We start from the raw sequence: 20,057 nt of genomic DNA, 5'->3' as shown, positions 1-20,057 counted from the left end.
GCTGTTAGCTTAATATATTTCATTTTCTTTTTTGACCTTTTCCTCTCATCCTTTGACATCAAGTTATGATGAAATATCTTCCAGTAGAGCAGAGGCTTTTTTTTCCCCTTCTTTTCCGACAGGCCTTTTTTGATAAGGATTATATCACAAAGCACCCTGGAGATGCAGAGAAGATCACACAGCTCAAGGAGCTCATGCAGGAACAGGTACTGGTTTGCAGATGCAAAAGAAAGATTGTTATAGTGTCTGGATTCATTGATGGTCAATCTGACCATATCAAATCCAACTGATTCAGTCAAAAGCAAAGGATTTTGATACAGGAGATCTAAAGTACATATAAACAAAAACCAGGGGGGAGATGGCCAAGGAGTTTATGAGCAAACCATTCACCTTATGGGGCATGAGGTGAAACTCAGCTAAAAGTACATTAATTCTTTTATCTCCATTTATTAGCCAATAGTCACCTTGCCACGTTTCAAGCCTGCCATTCACTTTGGGCATTTTGAATCATGTCTTCCCAGTAACCTTCAAAGATGGCCAGAGACAGGAGAGTTCAGGTTTGAGATTAAACTGACAGAGGTAGATGGGGTAATGTAATGCATATTCATATTATCTGCAGTTTTATTTTTCCTTAATGTCTCCATTGAAACATCTTGGTAGATAAAGTTAACTGGATGCTTTGATGGAAGTGAAATCAGAAAATCACGTCCTCCTTCACTGACAGTTTGGCAAGATATACCCAATTAGACAGTGTGTCCATGTCTGAGCAGAGCTACTAGGCCTGTTCCTTCAACAAATCACTTAATAGCATTTCAGATTTCCCATCTGTAAAATAAAGATAATGCTTATCTCCTTTTAATCCTCAAGAGAATGTTGGAAGATTAATTAGTTGTTGTTTGTGCAGACTTTGGATCATGTAGAGAATTCTATGCATCTGAAGCCTGCTATCATTACTATTTTCTTTCATCTGAGATCTTATATAATCTCATTCAATCTCTAATATTTTACGTTTGCCCTTTGAAAAAGTGACCTTTCAAAATAAATAACGAGCAACAGAAAGAGTGACTGTGCATGCCACCCTGCCACTGTGCTGCTCAATTACCAGGAACTCCTTTTAGAAATCTCTGTTGGCAAATTTGACCCCTTCTCTGACACTGGGTGGAAGAGATTTTCTCTGTCACAATGCATTATCTGTGTGAGGATGTGATGCTGTTCCCTCTGGAGAGAGAATCAATCTGGTAATTTTTTACAGTTGTCTCTCAACAGAAGTAATCCAACGTGACATAAATATGTTTGTCTCACACTTGAAGTACTTGTAGTAATGTGACCTTGCCAAGTCTCCTACGCTTGCTTAGTTATCCACAGCCTTGTAAGTGAAGGGGCGTATTTTATGGTACGTTCTTGCACCCCAGCAGAGCTGCAGGACAGGCTTCTGTTCCACCTCTTAGACACCATTCATTAAGTTTTGTGATGTTACCTTTGTTATTTTCAATAGGTACATGTCTTAGGAGTGGGTCTGGCCGTCCACGAGAAATTCGTACACCCAGAAATGCGTCCCCTGCACAAGAAACTGATAGACCAGTTCCAGATGATGCGATCCAGCCTGTACCATGTAAGCTGGCAGCCATTTTCCCCATTTTGAATGATTCAGAGTTAAGATTAAGCATCTATTAGTTGCAGTAAGGTTCACAAAAGAACTGAGCTGAGACAGCATTGGTAGGAACCTATTGGACTGTCAAATTACCAAAAGATTTCTTGATTTCTGTGCAAGAGGGGAATCCGAGGAAGTGTGGTAACTGCACCTTTCAATTGGAATCTTTAGTATTTGTGTGTTCTTTGCACCACAAAACAATTGTAAAGGTGAATTTTCAGTTACTGTCTTAGAAGAAAATGATGCAAAACAGAGGAAGAGAGATTAACAGAAAGGGCTCTTCAAAAGAACTGCCATAATTTGGAGTAGCATGTCATGGATTAGGCAGCCCCAGAAGTGTTTGTTTATATAGACAGTGACAGAAATTCCTTGTGGTTACATCGAGGCATCCAACTGGTGGTGAGGATATGCACTACTGTGGCTCTGTCCTATATAATCAATAGAATTCAACCAGAGCATGATTCAAACCACCTGTTAAATACTGGAAGCACAAATAACCTCTGGGAATAATACTTTGCTGTACATTAGTATCCTGAGACAACTATACTTGATGAGACATCTTTCCCAGGTGGGTCTCAGAACTTTGCAGTGCATTTTCCTGTTCCTGGTATAGTGAAATCTTTATGGATACCCAGACACCATCTTGAACATTACCACAACCAAACTAAAGGATACGTTTCTATAATGCGAAAGGATTATATGAAATATGTGTGTTAGCACTTTACTTTCCAACTGGAGTATGTATTTTCTAAGGTAGCTTTTATCTTGAAGGCTTTTCCCTCCATTCTTAAGAGTGAACATTATACAAGGATGGCCAGAAATAACAGCACCAGAAATTTAAAATGCAGCCTTTCTCTTTCTCAGCAGATGAGATCCCTCCAGGTCACAGTGGTCAGTTTGAGTTCGCTACCTTTCTTGAGAGTTTGGACAATATCTGTATTTTTGAGTCCACATTATTTCTTTGAAAAATGTAGGTGGCTGTAATTTGGGCCTCTATTTTCCTTCCAAATTCCCGAAAGAGTGGATCAAAAGTGTCCCTGGCAATAAACAGCGAATGAGGCTGTAAAACACTGAAGCTCTTTATGCTGTGGAAACTCAGGATAACTGTAGAGAACATGGAAACAGATCAAGATTTTCCTGAGAAGAAAACTTTAAACTTCCCATGATCAACTTAGCTAAAGGATGTTTCCTTTGCAGGAGTTACCTGGTTTGGATAAGCTGAGCCCGGCCTGTTCTGGAAGTAGTACACCACGCAGCAACGTCCTGGTTTCACACGGACCCATGAGCCCAGAGAGCATAAAGCTGGTGCATCGACACAGGTAGCCTGGTGGTTTTTTCTACTGAAATACCTCAGATTTGTGCACATTATTGCACTAAGATTCAAGGATCTAAGAAGTGGTTAACATACTGCAAGACGAGCAGGATGAGTTTTGGCAGAAGTGCCTTTTGTCTCCATTCAGTAAGTCTGAGGACTGGAATCAAAAGGTTGAGAAATCCAATTTGCAGCGAAAGCTGAGCACCTCCAGGTGTTGTTATATCAGTCTACTTACTGTACAGGCAGGAACACACATCTGCCACTCACGTCTCCCCATTCAATCTGACTTTGGAGGTTCCAGCTTCTCCTGCTCTGTTATGCAAATGGCAAATAAAAGGTCCTCATCTACCTTAAAGGGAAAAAGGTATTGCTTGGTTTAGAACCAGACTCAATGTGGATTCATTTTTAAGGATCAAAAAATGTTCACATCAAATAGTTCTCATCAAATCAGAACCAAATATAAGGAAGATTGCCAAGGTGTTTGATCAGAACACCAAAAAGTGGCTCAGCCGTCACAGAAACATCTGAAAACGTGGATGTTTATTCAAACTGCCTACCCATCAAGAAACTCTGGCATAACGATTGAGGATAAAAATTGGTATTTTCACAACAAAATGATGGGTTTGTGTGCAGATAAAATTGTTTATTTGAGAATGTACATAGCTGTGCCTGTACGAAAAACAGTGACAGGAATGTCACTGATGTTACAAAGCTGAGATTGTTCTTCCACGTTTCTTTCTCTTGCTGAGTCTACAAAGCTTAGCTGGTTTTTAAAGCCTGACATGCAAAGCTGTGGAAACACGAATCAAGGATGGTGACATTCTTTTTAGTAAGCTCTTATACTACTTTAGTGCCTTGGCAATTAGTGGCTAGGTGATAATTTTATTTCCCTTCAAATTTCCTTCCTCTGTAGAGGCTTTTTTAGTTCTTAGGGCAAACCAGGGAGAGCCTGTAGCATACAAAATATGTATTTGTGATTCAGAGTGACAAAGAAAAAATTGATTTGATGAGTGAGATCAGGGTGCAGCCTGCACACCAGCTGGGCTGTGTCTTCAGCTCTAGTACTGAGGCCCAACAGATGCAATAAGGAAAACTGTATTTTGACCTGTCTCATGCTTGGCTTCCCTTGGAATGTTTTTTTAAGCTGCTCCCACTCATCATACTTCAGTGTTAAAAAGGAGAGTGGTTTCAGAATGTTCTGTTATCAACAAAACAAATATGCACCCAGCTTCCTGACGTGGTGTAAACCTGGCTTTGGATTGTGAGGTCTTACATCCTATGTACTCTGCTGTCTTACATGTAACCTTGTTGTCACTCATTTGTATTTACTCACAGTTGTGGGTATGTTTTTATTCAGCCTGATCTTTCAAAGGTGTTTGACATCTATAGGTGCCCTACCTAAAGCAGTAGGTGACTGTAGGTACTTACTAGATGGAAGAAGTCAGGCTTCACAAGTTAAAACACAGGTTCAAAAGGTAATTATGCCCTTGTTCTGTCTGTTTTTATTCCAGCCCACTGAACTTGCTGGGTTCAGTCCGACACTCGTCGTCCTCTCTGTCATCACACACCTCCAGTGAGACAGGAAACCTGGTTATCCTGACAGACAGCTCCATGGGGGAGACTGCTGAGGATATGTACCACATGCAGGTACAGCCCCAGCACAGCCAGGAGCTCTCAATGTGCTCAGGAGGCATGTGCTTAGGAGGAGCACACTTTACCTATGCACATGCTGGGATGTGTCCTCTGGTATTTTTCACCAAGAACTGAACAGGTAGAAGCTAACACTGTTCAAGAAAGGTGACAGAGTAATTCACTGAGGTTCACTGTGGGAAGAAATCTACTGTATTTGTCCAGTGAAAGTTGATAACTGTGGTCCAAGATTTTGCTTTCCAAAAGTGAGATGTTATTATCTGACCTTTAGTTAGTATTGCTCTGCTTTGTGGGAGGGTGAAGCGAGTCCCACGCTCATGAGTGCTGCTGAACAGGGGCCTGCACTGAAGGTGTTTCCTAGGCAGAGGCCACACTGGGTGATCTGAGACAGGTAAATATCTAATACACTGATCTGCTCAGTTCTCTCTTGGTGATTTGTCTGCCTCCTGCAGCTTGTTTGGCCTGACTCCAGGTACCAGTGCTCAGTCACCAACATCTCTGTTTTGTCCCTATCCTAGGCTAGCCCTTCCACCTCAAGCCTGAGCTCTACTCACTCGGCACCGTCCCAGATGATTAACTCTGCCCCTTCCAGTGCTCGAGGTAAGAATGGATGGGCCCAAATGAAGGGTTAACTGGACCTGCAGGCATCCCCTAAACCTGGCAGCCTTCTTGACTCTCAGGCGAAAGATCACCTACACAGAAACACACCACTGCTCCTCTTTTGAAGCTGTAAATGCCTCTTCATAAATAATTTCTTAAGAAGTGTTTTTCATTCTCCAGAAATGGATTTAATATGGGTTGGGGTTTTTTTTCAGCAGTGTTTGGAATGTGTCTCTAATACATGCTGGTTCCAGGCAGTTGAATTTCATAAGTTTCCATTGTTCCACCACAAAGCTGTAGCAGGCAATCTAGAGGAAAACAAGAGTAGTCTTTGGTTGGGTGCTTGAAAGAGAGAGATCATGAAGACAAAGGAGGGGGAGATATCGTTTTACACCTTTAATGAAATTATGGCACAAAAGAAGTCTTAAAGCTGTTTAGCAGAAATGTGTGTATACAAAAGCATTTGTGTACAATGGATGTTGAAAGACAGGAATTTTAAGTCCTGGAGTTAAAGAAGGGCTTCCCTGATGAGAAATCTCCGAAGAAAGGGAAAACATAACTCCAGGGGTACTCATATTGCCTTTTTTGTTACAGTAGCTGGTCTTGATATTGCTATTCATTTTCTTCCTAAGCCTCAGAGATGAAGCAAAACCACTCTGTGCAACCTCCTGACCTCAGTAACTTCTCTTCATTCTTTTTCTTTTTTTTCTTTTTCCTCTCATTTTGGATTCTCAGTTGCAGGTTGACAAATTTCTCACCTCTTTTTACAGGCATCTGAAGAAGGTATCCAGGATGTAGTCATAGGGGGAGGCTGATAATGAAACCTTAGCCCTTTTTTTCCATGCAGGGGAGCTGTGTATCTCCTTATGGACAGAGAGAGACCTTTTTTCTTGGGCCAGATTGGGGCTTTTTTGCTCAATATTGCACTGAAATCTTAATTGTGACTGGCTGTTGTTACAACACAGGTGCATCAGAGTGATTTAATTGGAGGATCAGATGGAGTAGGGAGGTGAAAAGTGGACATCATCAAATAAAGGCAAATAGCTTCACTAGTTACCAAGGGCTGGAAGGAAAATAATGACAATTCCAGTAGTGAAGTCCCCAGATGAAACTGGCATAGCAGGGAAAGAAAGCCAGAACCGAGTGCAGGAGCTCTCATGTCAGGACAATGACCTTAAATGGATGTGCCTCAGCTGACATGGGAGGTCTGAATCTTAGGGGGTATCCGAGGGCTTTGGTGCTCATAGTGTTTCCAGTGATTTTCCACTTTAAAAGCCCAATGCTCACAGTGACAGGCTGTGACAGTCTTTCTGGGCTCGATGACTTCACGGCATCACCAACTTCCCTCTTCACTGCATTCTTTGCTGTTGCTTAGAAACCAAAGTGATGAATGCTACACAGATTATGGTGCTGATGGATGAGCCAACAGCACCTCCCAGAGATGAGAACTAGACAGTGTGAATGGCCACAAATGAGGAAACAAACAGTAAGAGGAGCAATTGCTTTGAAAAATACTTCAATATATATATTTATGTCTCCCTCTATTTTATTCTTCACCCTTAATAACATGGTTTGACAGCCTAGGATACAACATTTCTTCTCTGCTAGTTTTGTTCACTTTAAGTTAGGTGAGCAGAGCATTCAGATGTCACCTGCTGATGGTGGGATATTCGCTTCCAGTACAGTCCCAGGTGCTCTCTGTGTTTCACAGTGTGCAAGTCACTGCTCTGGTTATTCTGACACCACTGTCTGCAATGAAGTTGTCCATAACGAGAGAAAAGAGAACGAACACTTCAGTTCCACTGTGATAATACAGCTTTGTTTTTCTCCTTGGTGATTTTTCCTTTTGATTTGTTTTTTTTATTTGGGTGAATTTGATGCGTGTGAAAATGATAGACCAGTATGACTGGCTGGAGCAGAGGTACTTCACAACCATGACATGTGCAGCTCTGCCTTCCTTTTTTTATTTCTTTTACCTTTTTTTTTTGGTATTTATTTATATTCTTTTTAATTTAGTGCTGGTGAAAGGTGCTGGATTGACAACACTGGAGGCTGAAGCCCTCTATTTATCCACAGAACAGATACAGCATGGGCGGCAGCCGTGCAAGCTTCCCCACGCTGCCCCCACCAATGTGCCTCATCTCTGTCCTGGAGGGACCACCTCTAGAGGTGAGAGGATAGTTCAGTCACCATGACCCATCCAACCCTTGGCCTTTCTGCTGAGACTGCCAACAAAGCTACGATAGTCACGATGCTGCAGTTAACCACCCTTCAGAGGGGAAGGAGTGTACACGGGCCAACAATTCATGTCATGCAGGCCACCTCAATCAACTCGGCAGCTTTGTCACCTGTGGCTTTAACCTGAGTGTGGTTATCGAGGGTTTCTAGGGGTTTGTCAGATGTTTAAAGGCTTCTCTCATGAGGCAAACTTTAATGTGGAGGTGGAAAAACCACTATCCCATTATCCAGATACTTATACCACCTTCTGTTTAACTGCCAAGTCCTTTCTGGAGCTCAGCTACTGGCACCGTTCTGAGGAGTCGAGTGTCTTTGTGATATAAATTAGTTCCTTTAGAGACCAAAGGAAGCCATGGCCATATGTATTAAAAACTCAGCAGGAATTTCAGTTGTACTTCCAAAAAATGACCCTTTCATTGGCGTTTAAAACAGCAACACAAACACATTATTTGGCTTGTCCAAAAAAAAAAAAGCTAATAAAGCCATTAATCCAAAAGGATAGTAATCAAGGCAGTAGACTGATCATGTTATTATATCATTAAACAGCAGATTACAGCAGCAAACCTTACACTAGCTGTAACAGACACAAGTTACAGCAGAAGCCCTAAATAGAACTGTAATCAGAATACAGGAAGAGTTTTCTAATTCTGTGCTAATGATAAAGACATGAATAGTTACTCAGTTTTTCAGATTAACAAGTATGTCTCTCTCAGTTTTCACCTGGCTTGAACCAAGAAAGCAACACTTTTGTCTGGAGAATCACTAAGAAATTCAGAGTTTGTTTTGGCTTCATTTGAGGTGACTCGTGAGCCACTGCTCTAAACTTGCTGGAGTTAAAAGATTATGTAAGCCCATGTTCCTTAAGCAGAAGATGTAATGCTAAAAGGCCTGGAAAGAGGTGGTTTTTTTCAGTAATTTCGTTTAAAATATGGCTGGGGCTCCTCCGATGTACTCTGAAAGCAGCTCCCACTCCACACTTGGCTCACCTCTAAAGGCACCCCTGCTGCTTCCTCAGCACAGTCCAGCTTGTAAAGGTGTAGAAAATGAGTCATGGTGCTTATTCGGCACTTTGCAGGAACCCTTGAGAATCATAAGAATCATAACCCAAAATGTTCAGATTTGGTGCAGAAGTGAGCTGTTCTCGTAATAGTAATGAGAATGATGAATCAGGAGAAAAGATCCATTGAGTCTGGAGTTTTAACTACGTACATTTTCAGTTTCATTCCTTAAAACTAATAACTTGTCACCAGTGGGTGAATGTTCTCGTAATTAAAAAACTACCTCTGGCTTCAGCACAGGTTTTCCTTTCTCATTAATAGTATCAAGTGTACCCAGCTACAAGCTAAAAGAAGCAAGCCCTGCAGATGAGGAGCCAGGTGATTGTGCTCTCTCTCTGTCCAAAGAAGCAGACCTGATCAGTAATAAAAGTTTCAGTTATAGCCACTCCCCCTGTGGCCCACGATTCAGAGGGATCAGTACTCAGTTTTGTTTGCAGACTGGATACTTGGCATAATCTGTTCACAAATGCAGGGTCCCAACCAGCAGAGCTGTTTTGTAAACTAGACCTTGCCACCATATTCAGCACGTGAGAATCTTTCAGGTCAGGAGATGTCAGGTGTGTGGAAACTATAATCCCATCTAAACTGATGGCACATAGAGGTGGTTTGCATCTTGGATATAAAAGAATACAGATGACAACAGAAATAAAAGGGAAAAGTTTACAGTGCAGGTTGTGCCCTGCAGTTCTGGGCACACCTGAAAGTTCAGCATCCTTCCATTTGTCACGCAGAAACAGGACTATCTGTGACGTGTGAGTAAAAGAGACTCAGCATAAAGTGTTAACACTGTGTTTTCCAAGCTGATGTTGTATATAAGAGCAAACAATGTTGTCTGATTATGTTTCTGTTTCATGTCTGGGGAAAAAAGTGAGTTTGGAACTAGAATGCAGCTAGTGTGCGGCTGTCCATGTCGGGGTGGGGGTGCAGATCGATCTGGGATCTGACACCCCTGATGGAATTGTGGCAATTGTAGGACCTTATCCTGCATTCTGCTGGACACATTGTTCCTTCCACTGTGTGCTGAATATCGCCCCCCGCCGGCCCCCAAAAAACTGCATGTTTGCTTTTGCTGGGGTAAAAGCTGCATTAACCAGCACCAATGCCTTTGCTCATATGTTGGAGTGCTGTTCAGGTAATGTGTGTGGTCGTGGAAAGTTTGCAAAAGGGGGCATGTCTTCCCCAAAAGCCAGCATGGCTCTGTAATGCGCTCTGTGCTGCCATCTGTTCAGTGCGTGTCTGTGACGCAACGAGGTGATCAGTGCAAATGAAAGCTCACTCCAGCAGCTCCAGAACATCAGTTCCTGCCTAACTATCGTACATCCCGAGGGGTGCATGGATCAGGACTATCAGACTTTAGGAAGTCACTAATGAGAGTCATTCTGCTGGCAAATCCAGTCAGCTGTTGGGGATCAGAAGGCATGTTGTTACATGGCACACAACTTCCAGGACATGAGTCCTGGATAATTCCACACCCCAGGAAGCTTTTTACATGAAATAGTATCTGAAATGACAACTGTACCCATAACCAACGGTTAAGCCGAGCATGTTCCTACCATAAACTCTGAGCGCTCGCAAACCTCCTGTTGTCATCAAATGGCTCAGCATTCCAACACACATTTAGTAGCAATCACACATTACCCACTGGCATTATAAGCCAAGTGCCACCCACATTTATAGAAAATTCTGCTTATTGGTGGGTTTTAGTTTCCTTTAATAAAGACAAAACTGACCAAGTTAGCACCAACTAAATGACACCACCTCAGGCCATCTCTACCAGAACTGAGGAATGAAGTATTTTCCCACAGCTTCCTGCTTTAATTGAATGGTGTCTCAAGCTTTTCTACCTTTCTTCCACATTCAGTCCTAAAATGCACCATTTTGTGGCATTTCTGTAACTACAATACTGTACAGGGCAAGGGAGTGGTAGGCACAGCACAGTCGCAGCCCATTCCACACAGCTGCCCACTTCCTGTTTGTTTTAACAAGCAGCACTTTGCAACATCCAACTAGGGAGGCACACATCTTAGACACCCTCCCTGCTATGTCCTTAATTGTATCTGTAACAAGCCAGTTCTTTCTTCATCCTCGTGCTGTGCACCCCAGCAACCAGTTAGCCGCTTAGTGGGCTCAGCACCATGTGTCCTTGAGTCCCGTAAGATCATCCATCTGAACAAATTGCACAGGAGGACTTAGAGCCCTGGGCATGCGGAGACATGGCTGTTGTTTGTCACGTGTACGTGATTGCTCTCACTTGTTTACAGGCTCTCCCTCTCTACCAGATAAGTACCGCCACTCTCGGGAGATGATGATGTTGCTGCCAGCCCATCGGGACCGGCCCAGCAGCGCCATGTATCCCGCAGCCATCATGGAGAACGGACAGGTACCGCTTCAGAGTTCTTTTCTAAGTCACTCAACCACCTGAAACTGGGACTTTATATTTTGCTGCTTTTTATCACCTTAAAGCTTCTCTTTTTCTTTGTGGGAGGAATGACTTATTTGGGGTCATTTGCAGTGGGTGTCAGGAGGATGGAGCCAGGCTGTTCTCAGTGATGGCCAATGACAGGACAAGGGGCAACAGGTACAAGCTGGAACACAAGAGGTTCCAAAGAATGACAAGGAAAAACTTCCTTCAGAGGGAGCACTGGAAGGGGCAGACCAGATGGGCTGTGGAGGCTCCTTCTCTGGAGACATTCAAACCCAGCTGGATGAGCTCCTGTGTGACCTACTCTAGGTGGTGCTGCTCTGGCAGGGGGGTTGCACTGGATGAGCTTTCAAGGTCCCTTCCAGCCCTTGAGATTCTGTGACTCTGTAACTTTTCATCTTAATTTCCCCCTAAAGCCACCCACTTGGGTAGTGAAGCAATACAAAGTGTAATGACTGTTAAAATTGCAGAGGCACCCTGTGAAAATGGACTCTCTTGCTTCCCAGCTGTGTCCTTTGAGTCCTGGTCCAGTGCAAGCAGTCATACCTTTTTGTACTTGCTCATTTTACTAGAACCGTGGCCATCCTGCAGTCCAGCCTCAAAGCTGATTCCAAAGAGCTTTATGGTGATTTCTGGAGGTATCAAAACCCATGAGAGGCTGAAATAATATAGTGAGACAGGCTCTCCAAACAACCTGTGCTCGTAGGTGCTACTTTCTTTGGAAAATTTCAGAGTGTGCCTACGTGTAAGCATTTTAACCTGGCCCTGGCATTCACTTTTGAAGGGAATCTCCTGGTCATGCTCACTCTAACCACAGTGCACTTCATGTCAGTGCACTGAATTCTTCCCAGGGAAACCAAAGCAAAAGATAAGCTCTGGAAGAGCAGGTGATGCTTTTGAGCTGATAATGGGCACAAGGTCAGGCTAGGACTAGTTTGGAATAACTCCTCCAGAGAACAAGCAGTGTGAGCTGTGGGTTCCTCAGCGCTGTCACACTCCAGAGACCCACTGGAATGTCACTGCACTACTTGCTCATGTAGACACAGCCTAAGGTTCCCATGATTTTTCTTTAATTCAAAAGCCTTCTGTGCTTTAAAAAACAAACAAACAGGGCTCTGCACCAGCTGGTCTGTAACTTTTTTCCCTGCTTTCCTTTGCTAACTTTCTTCTCCCTTAGCCTCCAAATTTCCAGCGCGCCTTGATGCAGCAAATGATTGGACCATGCAAACCCTGCAGTGACCCCAACCTGTCTGTGGCTGAGAAAGGTACTCTGTCTCCTAGTTAGCATGCATGCCTTCTAAAATATTATTGCTCTGGCCAAGCTACAGCAAGTACCAAATGGGCTTCTACGTTTCCTGGCGGAATGCATTCTCTCACATTTTTTTAATTAACAGTTTAATTAACTGGGCCCTCTGCCAGCCTATAGTCATTTCAGATCATTCACAGGAGGGTGGAGATGCCCAAACCTCTTTATTTCAGAAAGCTTTCTGAGTTCTAACATTCTGTTACTGAAACAAATCCTGCAAAACCTTCATCCAGCAGAAACCTGCAAAGTGACAAATGAGAAGTTATTCGAGAGAAGAGGGCAAGATTGGAGCTGTGTTTTTAAGCAATGGGATGTCCTGCTCTTATTTTCACATGCATTTGTTGTTCAAAGTATTAACATTTCTCGCAGTCTCCCTCTGAGGTAGTTTGATTTTTATCATTAGGAGTGTATGCTTTTTTAACTAATTGCTTTGAGATAAATAGACAGAATCCCTGCAGAAACAAAAAGAAGCACCGGAGAAGAGAAAGAGTGAGTTTGTTTGGTATAACAGGAAAGGTGGAGCTTGTGAAAGGGGTGCCATGGACAAAGCCATAGGCTCAAGAACCTCCCTGACAGGCAAGCATTCTGAAAACACAGGGGAGGGTAAAATTCATGAGGCAAAATCTGAGACAAGGAGGCTGCCTAAACAAGCAAATCATCTGTATGGCTGGAGAAAACAGTACCTTCAAACATTTCTAAGGCCAGGAGAGACACTGTCAAGTCTCTAGTCTGACCTACATAATGCACTCTGTTAGACTTGTATCAGTGTTGTTTCAGGGACAGTGCTTGAACTGAATTGTATCTTTTTTGGGAGGAAAAAAAGCCAGATTTTGGTTTAGGATTTCTAATAAATCAGAATCCCCCCACTTGACCAACGTGACAACCTTGCAGAGCAGTCTGGATTGAAACCAAAAGCTAAGGTACAGTCCTGAATAGATGGCAGAATGATGACTTGATGACAATAATGAAGGATGACAAGAGAGAGTAAGACCAGGGGTTGAGGGACTGAGAGCTCGATCTCCAGAGCTCTGAACAGATGACAGAGGAGATGAGAGCTTTGTACTGGGCAGATCTGGAAAAGGAAGGCAGATAAATAGGTACCACCTGTCTAGGAGTAATATTTGAATTTGTATTTGTGGAGAATATTATGTAAGAGTGTAGTATGCAGTGCCAAGAGAGGGGGATCAAAGACAGAATCCCCTCCAGAGGCCCAAAGAAGCCATGAAAGATGCAGAGGATGATCAGTAAGTGTTCTGAGGGATGGTGGGACAGGAATCCCAGCCCTTCAGCCAGCTTGGTAGCACAAATTCGGTTCCAGGCATTTTTTGCAGCCCTTGAACCCTCATCATTCTTTTTGACTCAGGATGCCATCTGCCTTGGTTTTTAACAGCCATGCCCTGTGAATTTACCCACCCCCTTCCTTGCCGTGTCAGAAGCTGTGCTCAGTAATTCTCACTGACAGCAGAGTGACATCAGTTGCCCAGAGCAGAATGGTTCAAATGCAGCTTCCCTGCTCATTAAACGTGGCCACTGAAAACAGAGAGAGAGATGGACTAGGACAGAGCAGTAGGAGCTCCCTGGTCAGGCTTCTCCCTGCAGCATCTTGGGTAAAACACTGGTTTTAACAGCCACTCTCTGAAATCATCTGACCTCTCCAGCACTACTAAATACTCAAAAGACCATTAATGAGGGAACACTGAGGAAGTATAAATGGAGTGTGCACTGGGGAACCATGTTCTGTTCTTCCCATTCTTCAATGGGAAAAACCCAAAAAGGCAACACAACAAGCATTTTACAGGCCAAGCAAGTCAGGTTTTGTTCCTTCCATTTCACTTGATGCTGGTGTCTTTCAGGAAAGACTGGCATGGCTGGCACTGCTATGCACCTTGTCCCTCTGGTTCAGCCTTTCGACAGCAGTTGCAGCAGGTATAAATTAGAGCACTCTGACATGTGCTCAGGGATGCTCAGGAAATCCATCTGAAGCCACATTACTGGTGTTGAGATGTAGCCCTTGCTTTGAACCTCTTCCTCTGGCAAGATTCTTAGCCAGTGCTCTCTGTTTGCTTTTCTCAGTTTCAGGGTCTCTCTTTAAAAACAACATTTCTGATTTTTTGGGGTTTATTCTGTCTCAGGAAGCTGTCATGTTGTGGTCTTTTTTTACTGTAGGGGATTTTAGGTCTTGGTGAGCCTAAGCTCATGCTAAGCTCATGAACTAAGAAGAAAAAAAACAAACAAAAAAAGCCCCACAAATCTTTGAAAGTCATTGTAGAAAACAAATGTGCCAAAATTGGCTGCAGGCATTTTAATTAAGGAGAAATCCTCTTTGGATGTCAAACTCCATGTTTATTTCTCCAGGCTTCCATTTTCCAAACTGAAGATGGGAATAGCTCTCTTCATCTCAGCTTTCTTTGGTAGGCTCACCAAATTACTTTGTTTTCCGTTTTTCTTTTCTTTGCTAATCTGAAGAAATTGCTTATTTGCTTTTAAATAGGCATCCAATTGCTGCATATCTGTCTTCTCAGAATAAAGCAACTCTTGCAGTGTGTTTGGAAGAAAGGAAGGTGCATTTTAATAATGTTTAAGGTTGACAGAATTCTCAATCCTCATGTTAGAAAGAAGCAGCTTCTATTTCTATGCAGAGTCAAAATTCACAGAGATCATACTCCGTATCTGATGTAAAAGAAAAGCCTTCCTCTCTCTGCTTCCTGAGACTCGATCTCATCAGGTGGCTTTGTCGTATAAGGAGTCGAAACTGCTGTCTTTATGTATTTTGTGATTAGAATTCCTGATCGACTCTGAAGCTTAGTAAATTGGGGCTGTAAAATCACAACTGCTGGTTGAGGTGTGATTGCCCTCACATCCTTTATTCAGCCTTTGCTTGACCCCTGTACTGCAGCACCAGGCCTCCCTGTGTTGATGAGGGTTCTGCCGCACATTTCCTTCTGCTCTGTCCCCGTTCACTGCCAAGCAGAACAGCTCACACCTGAGATGTACCCTGCTGTTCCATCAGGGAGAGTTCGTTTTCAACAAAGCACCTAGCAGAGTTCTGCTGCTCTTCAGATTTGCTAGAAATGAGCCAAGGGGGTCTCAGAGAGGAGATGGGCAGACTAACATTCCAATCGCCTAACTCTCGCTTCCTTAACAAAGCAACTTCCAAGCTTAACACGCTGTAGACTAGGCCGTGTCTTTGTATGCCTTCAGTCCCTCCCCTTCATCAAGTCCCCAGCATCTGTCTCTTTACTGAAGAGCCCACGGGAAAGCCAGTCCTCTGGACTCCCTGTTTGTTACCCAAGTTGAATCTGTTTCAATCCTTCAGCTGTGCCAGCAGCGCCCAGTAGCTGGAGCCTAGACAGCGGAACCCGCGAGGCCCTGCCATTCCTGTCTGCCCACGTTGGGAGCATCTTGGCCCCACCAGTGCCTCCCCGAAGCCTGCCCCATGGTAAGGAAAGGCCCAGGTGCCTACTGCCTGCAGTCACACACAGACATCTAGACCACCTGAAAGCTGACCTTAGCTTTTCTTTTCCCCCCTGTAAAAGCAAATCAGGAACAAAACCCCAGTGTCTTTCCTGATCTGCTTAGGTTAGCACTGGACAAAGTTTGCAGGTTTATTTTTTCCTTGAAAATCTTCACCTTTTCCTGCAGTCCTTATCACACTGAGGGCTTGGGTGTATTTTGGGGCTAGAATTAGGTGTGTGAGTGTCGAAGCTTGACCTGGCTTCTTGCCAGTGACCATCTTCAGCAGCAATTCAAGGTTACAAAGCTACTGAATGAGTCTTCCATTGTGTACAAGCCTGTTGCCATGAGATCCTCGATAACAGGGGCAGGTGGAAATCTATCACTGCACTTCTCGTTAGCCTTTTGTGTGTGTGAGAGATGCACTCCACAGGGTCTGTCAGAAAGGAAGCCCTACGTTGGAGTGGAGTTACCAGCGTTTGGAGCTGTTACCTGGCATTAGAGAGTCTAAAATTCCAGCTCTTTTTGCTGCAGTGAGGCAGCACGAGTCTGCGTTTCTGACCCTTGTCTCATTCCAGGACACTACTCGCTGCACTTTGATGCCTTCCATCACCAGCTCAGCGATGCTCCCCCGGCACTGCCTGCACGGACGTTGCGCAAGGTAAAAAGGAAGTGGCAGCAGAGCAGAGAGGGATGCAGAAGGAAAAGAATAGGCTCCTGAAGGAATCCCCCTCCTCCACTCCCACCAGGCAGCTTTTGAATACAGAAGCACTATTCATAATCATGCTAGTAACTTACACATGAGAAAGCCTCCTGAAAGCTCATAAGGTATTGCAGAGTTGAATTCTGTGGAAGTAACTTAGGCATGTTGTAGGCCCTTCACTTTTCTTCTCTGCATCACGTGCAGTGATTTCAGGCACTCTAACTATCACCTCCACCATTGTTTCTCTCACAGCTCTGGTGGTGTCAGGTGCCTGTGAGAGCTACTTCCATACAGGTCAGGGAGTGCACACGCAAACCAGTAACCATTGACATTTTGAACAGAAATGGAACCGCACCGTTGTTAACGTCACTGTCAAAAGCTGAAACAGGGAACGGCACACGAGGTGCAGCGTTGCCTCCTTTGTCACTTGTAACCTGGTTTTGTTTCTCTCCAAACAGTCCCCTCTTCATCCTATCCCTGCATCACCCACCAGTCCGCAGTCCGGCCTGGACGGCAGTAACTCCACTCTGTCCGGCAGTGCCAGCAGTGGCGTCTCTTCCTTGAGCGAGAGCAATTTCGGACATTCTTCTGAACCGCCTCCTCGCACAGACACCATGGATTCTGTCCCCAGCCAGGCCTGGAACACTGACGAAGATCTAGAGACACCCTACCTCCCTGTCAGGTACAGTCTCTCTGAGCCTGATGTCCTAGAGTCGCTCAAATCGCAGCCGTGCCGAAGCCACTCCGCTCCGTCTGGAGTCATTCCTCAGGACACCATGGACCCTCCTGCTCTGCCCCCCAAACCTTACCACTCCCGCCTGCCCAACCTGGAGAACGAGGAGGGGATGATCATCGAAGATGACGACAAGCACCGTCCCTTGCACCGCAAAGCGTCCCAGCCGGTGAGCGGCGGGAAGGAGGAGCAGGCCCGGGTAGCGTGGGAGCACGGCATCAGTGAGCAGTAGGGGCAGCTCCTGGGAAGCAGCTTGGCATCGTCATTCCAGGGCCGACCACAAGCGGAGAGAGATCGGGACTGGGAGCACAGCCAACCGACTTTCTACCGCTGCAAGTTGACGTCTGTGGAGCCCACAGGAGCAGCTGGGCCAGCACGGGAGGTTGCTGCTTTCCTTTTTAATTTCTTTTTACACCTTTCTGTTAAGGTTTTTAACTCTCTGTGCAGCGGACGGTTGATTCCCTCTGCGGTTTCTCAGCCGCACCGTGCGGCACCCGGGCCACAGAGACTCGCAGAAGCTGGGAAACACAACTTTAAGCAGGGGTAGGGGGGGGCAAAAGGGGGGGAACATGGCAAGTTGCTTTTGAAACTGCTTTCCTCCCGGTTCTGAGACGCACATGAGCAGAAGCAGTTGCACTAGGAACATATTTCTTTTCTGTACAGAAGTGAAAGCTCATTGCTGAAATCAGGGATTCTATGAACTGTCAGGCTGGAAGGTGCATGAGCTGCAGGCAGTGGAAAGATGGCAATTCTAAGAAGAAGCTGGCTCTTTTGAGAGCAGGATTGTACATATCTGTGCAGTGATCTCCCTGCATTGGTTCATAGGTGCTGAGGCAATCTAACCAGTGCTGATGCACTGATTTCCAAGATATCATTTCCGAAAAAACTCTGCCTCCTTTGTTTTTTATGTACTGTTTGATTTCTTAACTTTTGCTTTCACTGGCTAAACGAACCTGCTTTCTCATTGGAGTCACACGCAGTTCATCAGTGCTACAGGATGAGAGGAGGTTAGTAGCCACAGGAGCTACAACCTGATTGTAGGCCTTTCCCGTGCCCAGCCTTGGGCAGGCTGTTGACACCAGCATTTCTATTCTCCATTTAAAAACAAAAAAAAACCCAACACAAAACCAACCAAATTGAGTTTCTCATGCCACAGCTGGATGGTGACCCAGCCAGTAGAGAAAAGTTAGCTTTTAAATACATCATATCCCACGATCCTTGCCTCAGGGCTGAACATCACCATTCTCACCAACTTCCATCACCCCAGGAGCTGAGATCATTCCCTGTTAACACAATGTCCTCAGTCCCTCCCAAAAACTCAGTGTAGCTGGTGTGCAGAAAGAATCTCCATCTCTCGCAGTAGACAGAAAACACCAAGGTTCAAGAAATGCCCAGTATATAGTGTACACCCTAGAGTCAGGGATATTAAAGGCAACCTGTAAAGAAGAAATGTTTGTTTCCTCTTTTGCTTCTTTAGAATGTATAAAGAAGCTTTAAGAGCTGCTGCTACTTCTCTCTTCTGGAAGGCTGGTTGCTTTTCTCCTCAGGCAGCAATACAGCCTTTCCCCCCACCACCACTATTTTTTTATTGACAGGCTCCAGAAAGAGCTGAAGAATGTTTAAAAATAAAAACAAACCCAAGAAACAGAACTCTGCAGAGGTGTAAAGACAGTACAGATCTGTAACACAAAACAAGTCTTTTAATCAGTGTTTGCTTAGTTCAGTATATGACAAACCAGGAAAATATTCTGTGGGTAATAGAGCCAAGATCTGTTCTTTGAAAAGAACACTAAGAAATCTTTTACTCCTATTTTCATGTTTTTCAAGGAACTTTCAATTGAGAGGGTCAAATATTTAATGTGTTTAGATAAACAGCCAAGGTTCCTTCCCTCTCCCATGCCCACACACATTTTAGCCTTCCTTGTAACCCTTTCCACCTGCAGATTGCCAAGCACACTCCAGAGCATAGGAACAGTCCACCCTCTTTCTTACCACTGAAAAATCTGAAGCACACTCAAACAAGAGACTTCCTTCCACCACAGAAATGAGTGTCACTCAACTTTCCTAGTGAATTCTTGCCCTAGCCACTCAGTTTCTCATGCTACAAACAGCATAAAGAAGCAAAAAAGGATGTTACAAGTCTTTTACAGGTCACCTTTAGCACTACCTCCAAATACAGGGACTGGGCAGAGTACATTGCTTCTGAGCGCTCCTGAAGATGGTCTGTCTGGATGTCTGGACTCAGCAGTCATATGAAGGGGATTTTAAGAGGATTTGTTTCTTTTCCTTTCTCAAGCTCTATCCCACGCAAAACTAATAAGTTATGGATTTGTTTCTTAAATGGCCTATTTGGCTGGAACAAAATCTCTCTTGCTTCCTCGATTTTGTTACTAAAACAGGCTGCTTGTAATCATTCTATCCTTCACAGTTAACACAATGATAATAACACCTGTCCTGTAGTGGATGTTTCAGCTGTAGCAGGAAGGAGAGTTTTAGGACAGTCCTAAAAGTTAATGATGGATCTCTGGTATAGAACTCACGTAGGAAAACTCAAAGTTACATTTGCAGTAGAGGTAAGTCAAGGTAATACCTTAGAAATGAGCAAAATGTTTTCACATATGCTGTTCTCTTCAAGTTTTTAAGAGAACCAAGTATTCAATTCCAGCTTCCCTGCCTGTTTTTTTTTTTTGGCAGGAAGATTAGAAGTAGTAAATGTAGTGACTTACTGAGCTTCCTTATTGAGGAAAAAAAACCAACAGCAAGTCTTGCAAAGTAAACTTTGCAAAACCAGGAATGCAACCAACATGGGACCAAGTCCCAGTTAGCTGGAAAACCTGCCCACTAGAGCTCTAATCAGTCTCTGAAAACATATCATCCTGCTCTGATTAGAGAGACACAGCAGTGAGCCCATTTGGGAGCCTGACATTA

General features: G+C 44.1%; 1 protein-coding gene across 6 annotated transcripts in view; it reads left to right on the top strand.

The window, feature by feature from the left end:
• DOCK3 (dedicator of cytokinesis 3) overlaps nt 1-20,057 on the top strand; it is a 199,864-nt gene that overhangs the window by 178,511 nt on the left and 1,296 nt on the right. Inside the window, exons 44-54 of one of the 6 annotated variants that reach the window (XR_009819784.1) lie at nt 123-206; nt 1,496-1,612; nt 2,849-2,970; nt 4,478-4,613; nt 5,135-5,216; nt 7,233-7,385; nt 10,774-10,892; nt 12,112-12,199; nt 15,557-15,679; nt 16,272-16,354; nt 16,855-17,511. Coding sequence is in view for 5 of the 6 variants with exons in the window: in XM_062008165.1 (XP_061864149.1) it covers nt 123-206; nt 1,496-1,612; nt 2,849-2,970; nt 4,478-4,613; nt 5,135-5,216; nt 7,233-7,385; nt 10,774-10,892; nt 12,112-12,199; nt 15,557-15,679; nt 16,272-16,354; nt 16,855-17,361 (1,614 nt within the window). In the remaining variant the exon portion in view is untranslated. Of the gene's footprint in view, nt 1-122; nt 207-1,495; nt 1,613-2,848; nt 2,971-4,477; nt 4,614-5,134; nt 5,217-7,232; nt 7,386-10,773; nt 10,893-12,111; nt 12,200-15,556; nt 15,680-16,271; nt 16,355-16,854; nt 17,664-20,057 lie in introns of those variants that run through there. The other 5 variants (XM_062008166.1, XM_062008165.1, XM_062008169.1 and 2 more) reach the window with 5 other exon arrangements.

The sequence above is a fragment of the Colius striatus genome, chromosome 15 (assembly GCF_028858725.1).
Source record: "Colius striatus isolate bColStr4 chromosome 15, bColStr4.1.hap1, whole genome shotgun sequence".
In the NCBI taxonomy this organism is placed as follows: Eukaryota; Metazoa; Chordata; class Aves; order Coliiformes; family Coliidae; genus Colius; species Colius striatus.
The sequence above is the reverse complement of the archived record's forward strand: the minus strand, read 5'-3'. Positions and strand labels throughout refer to the sequence as shown.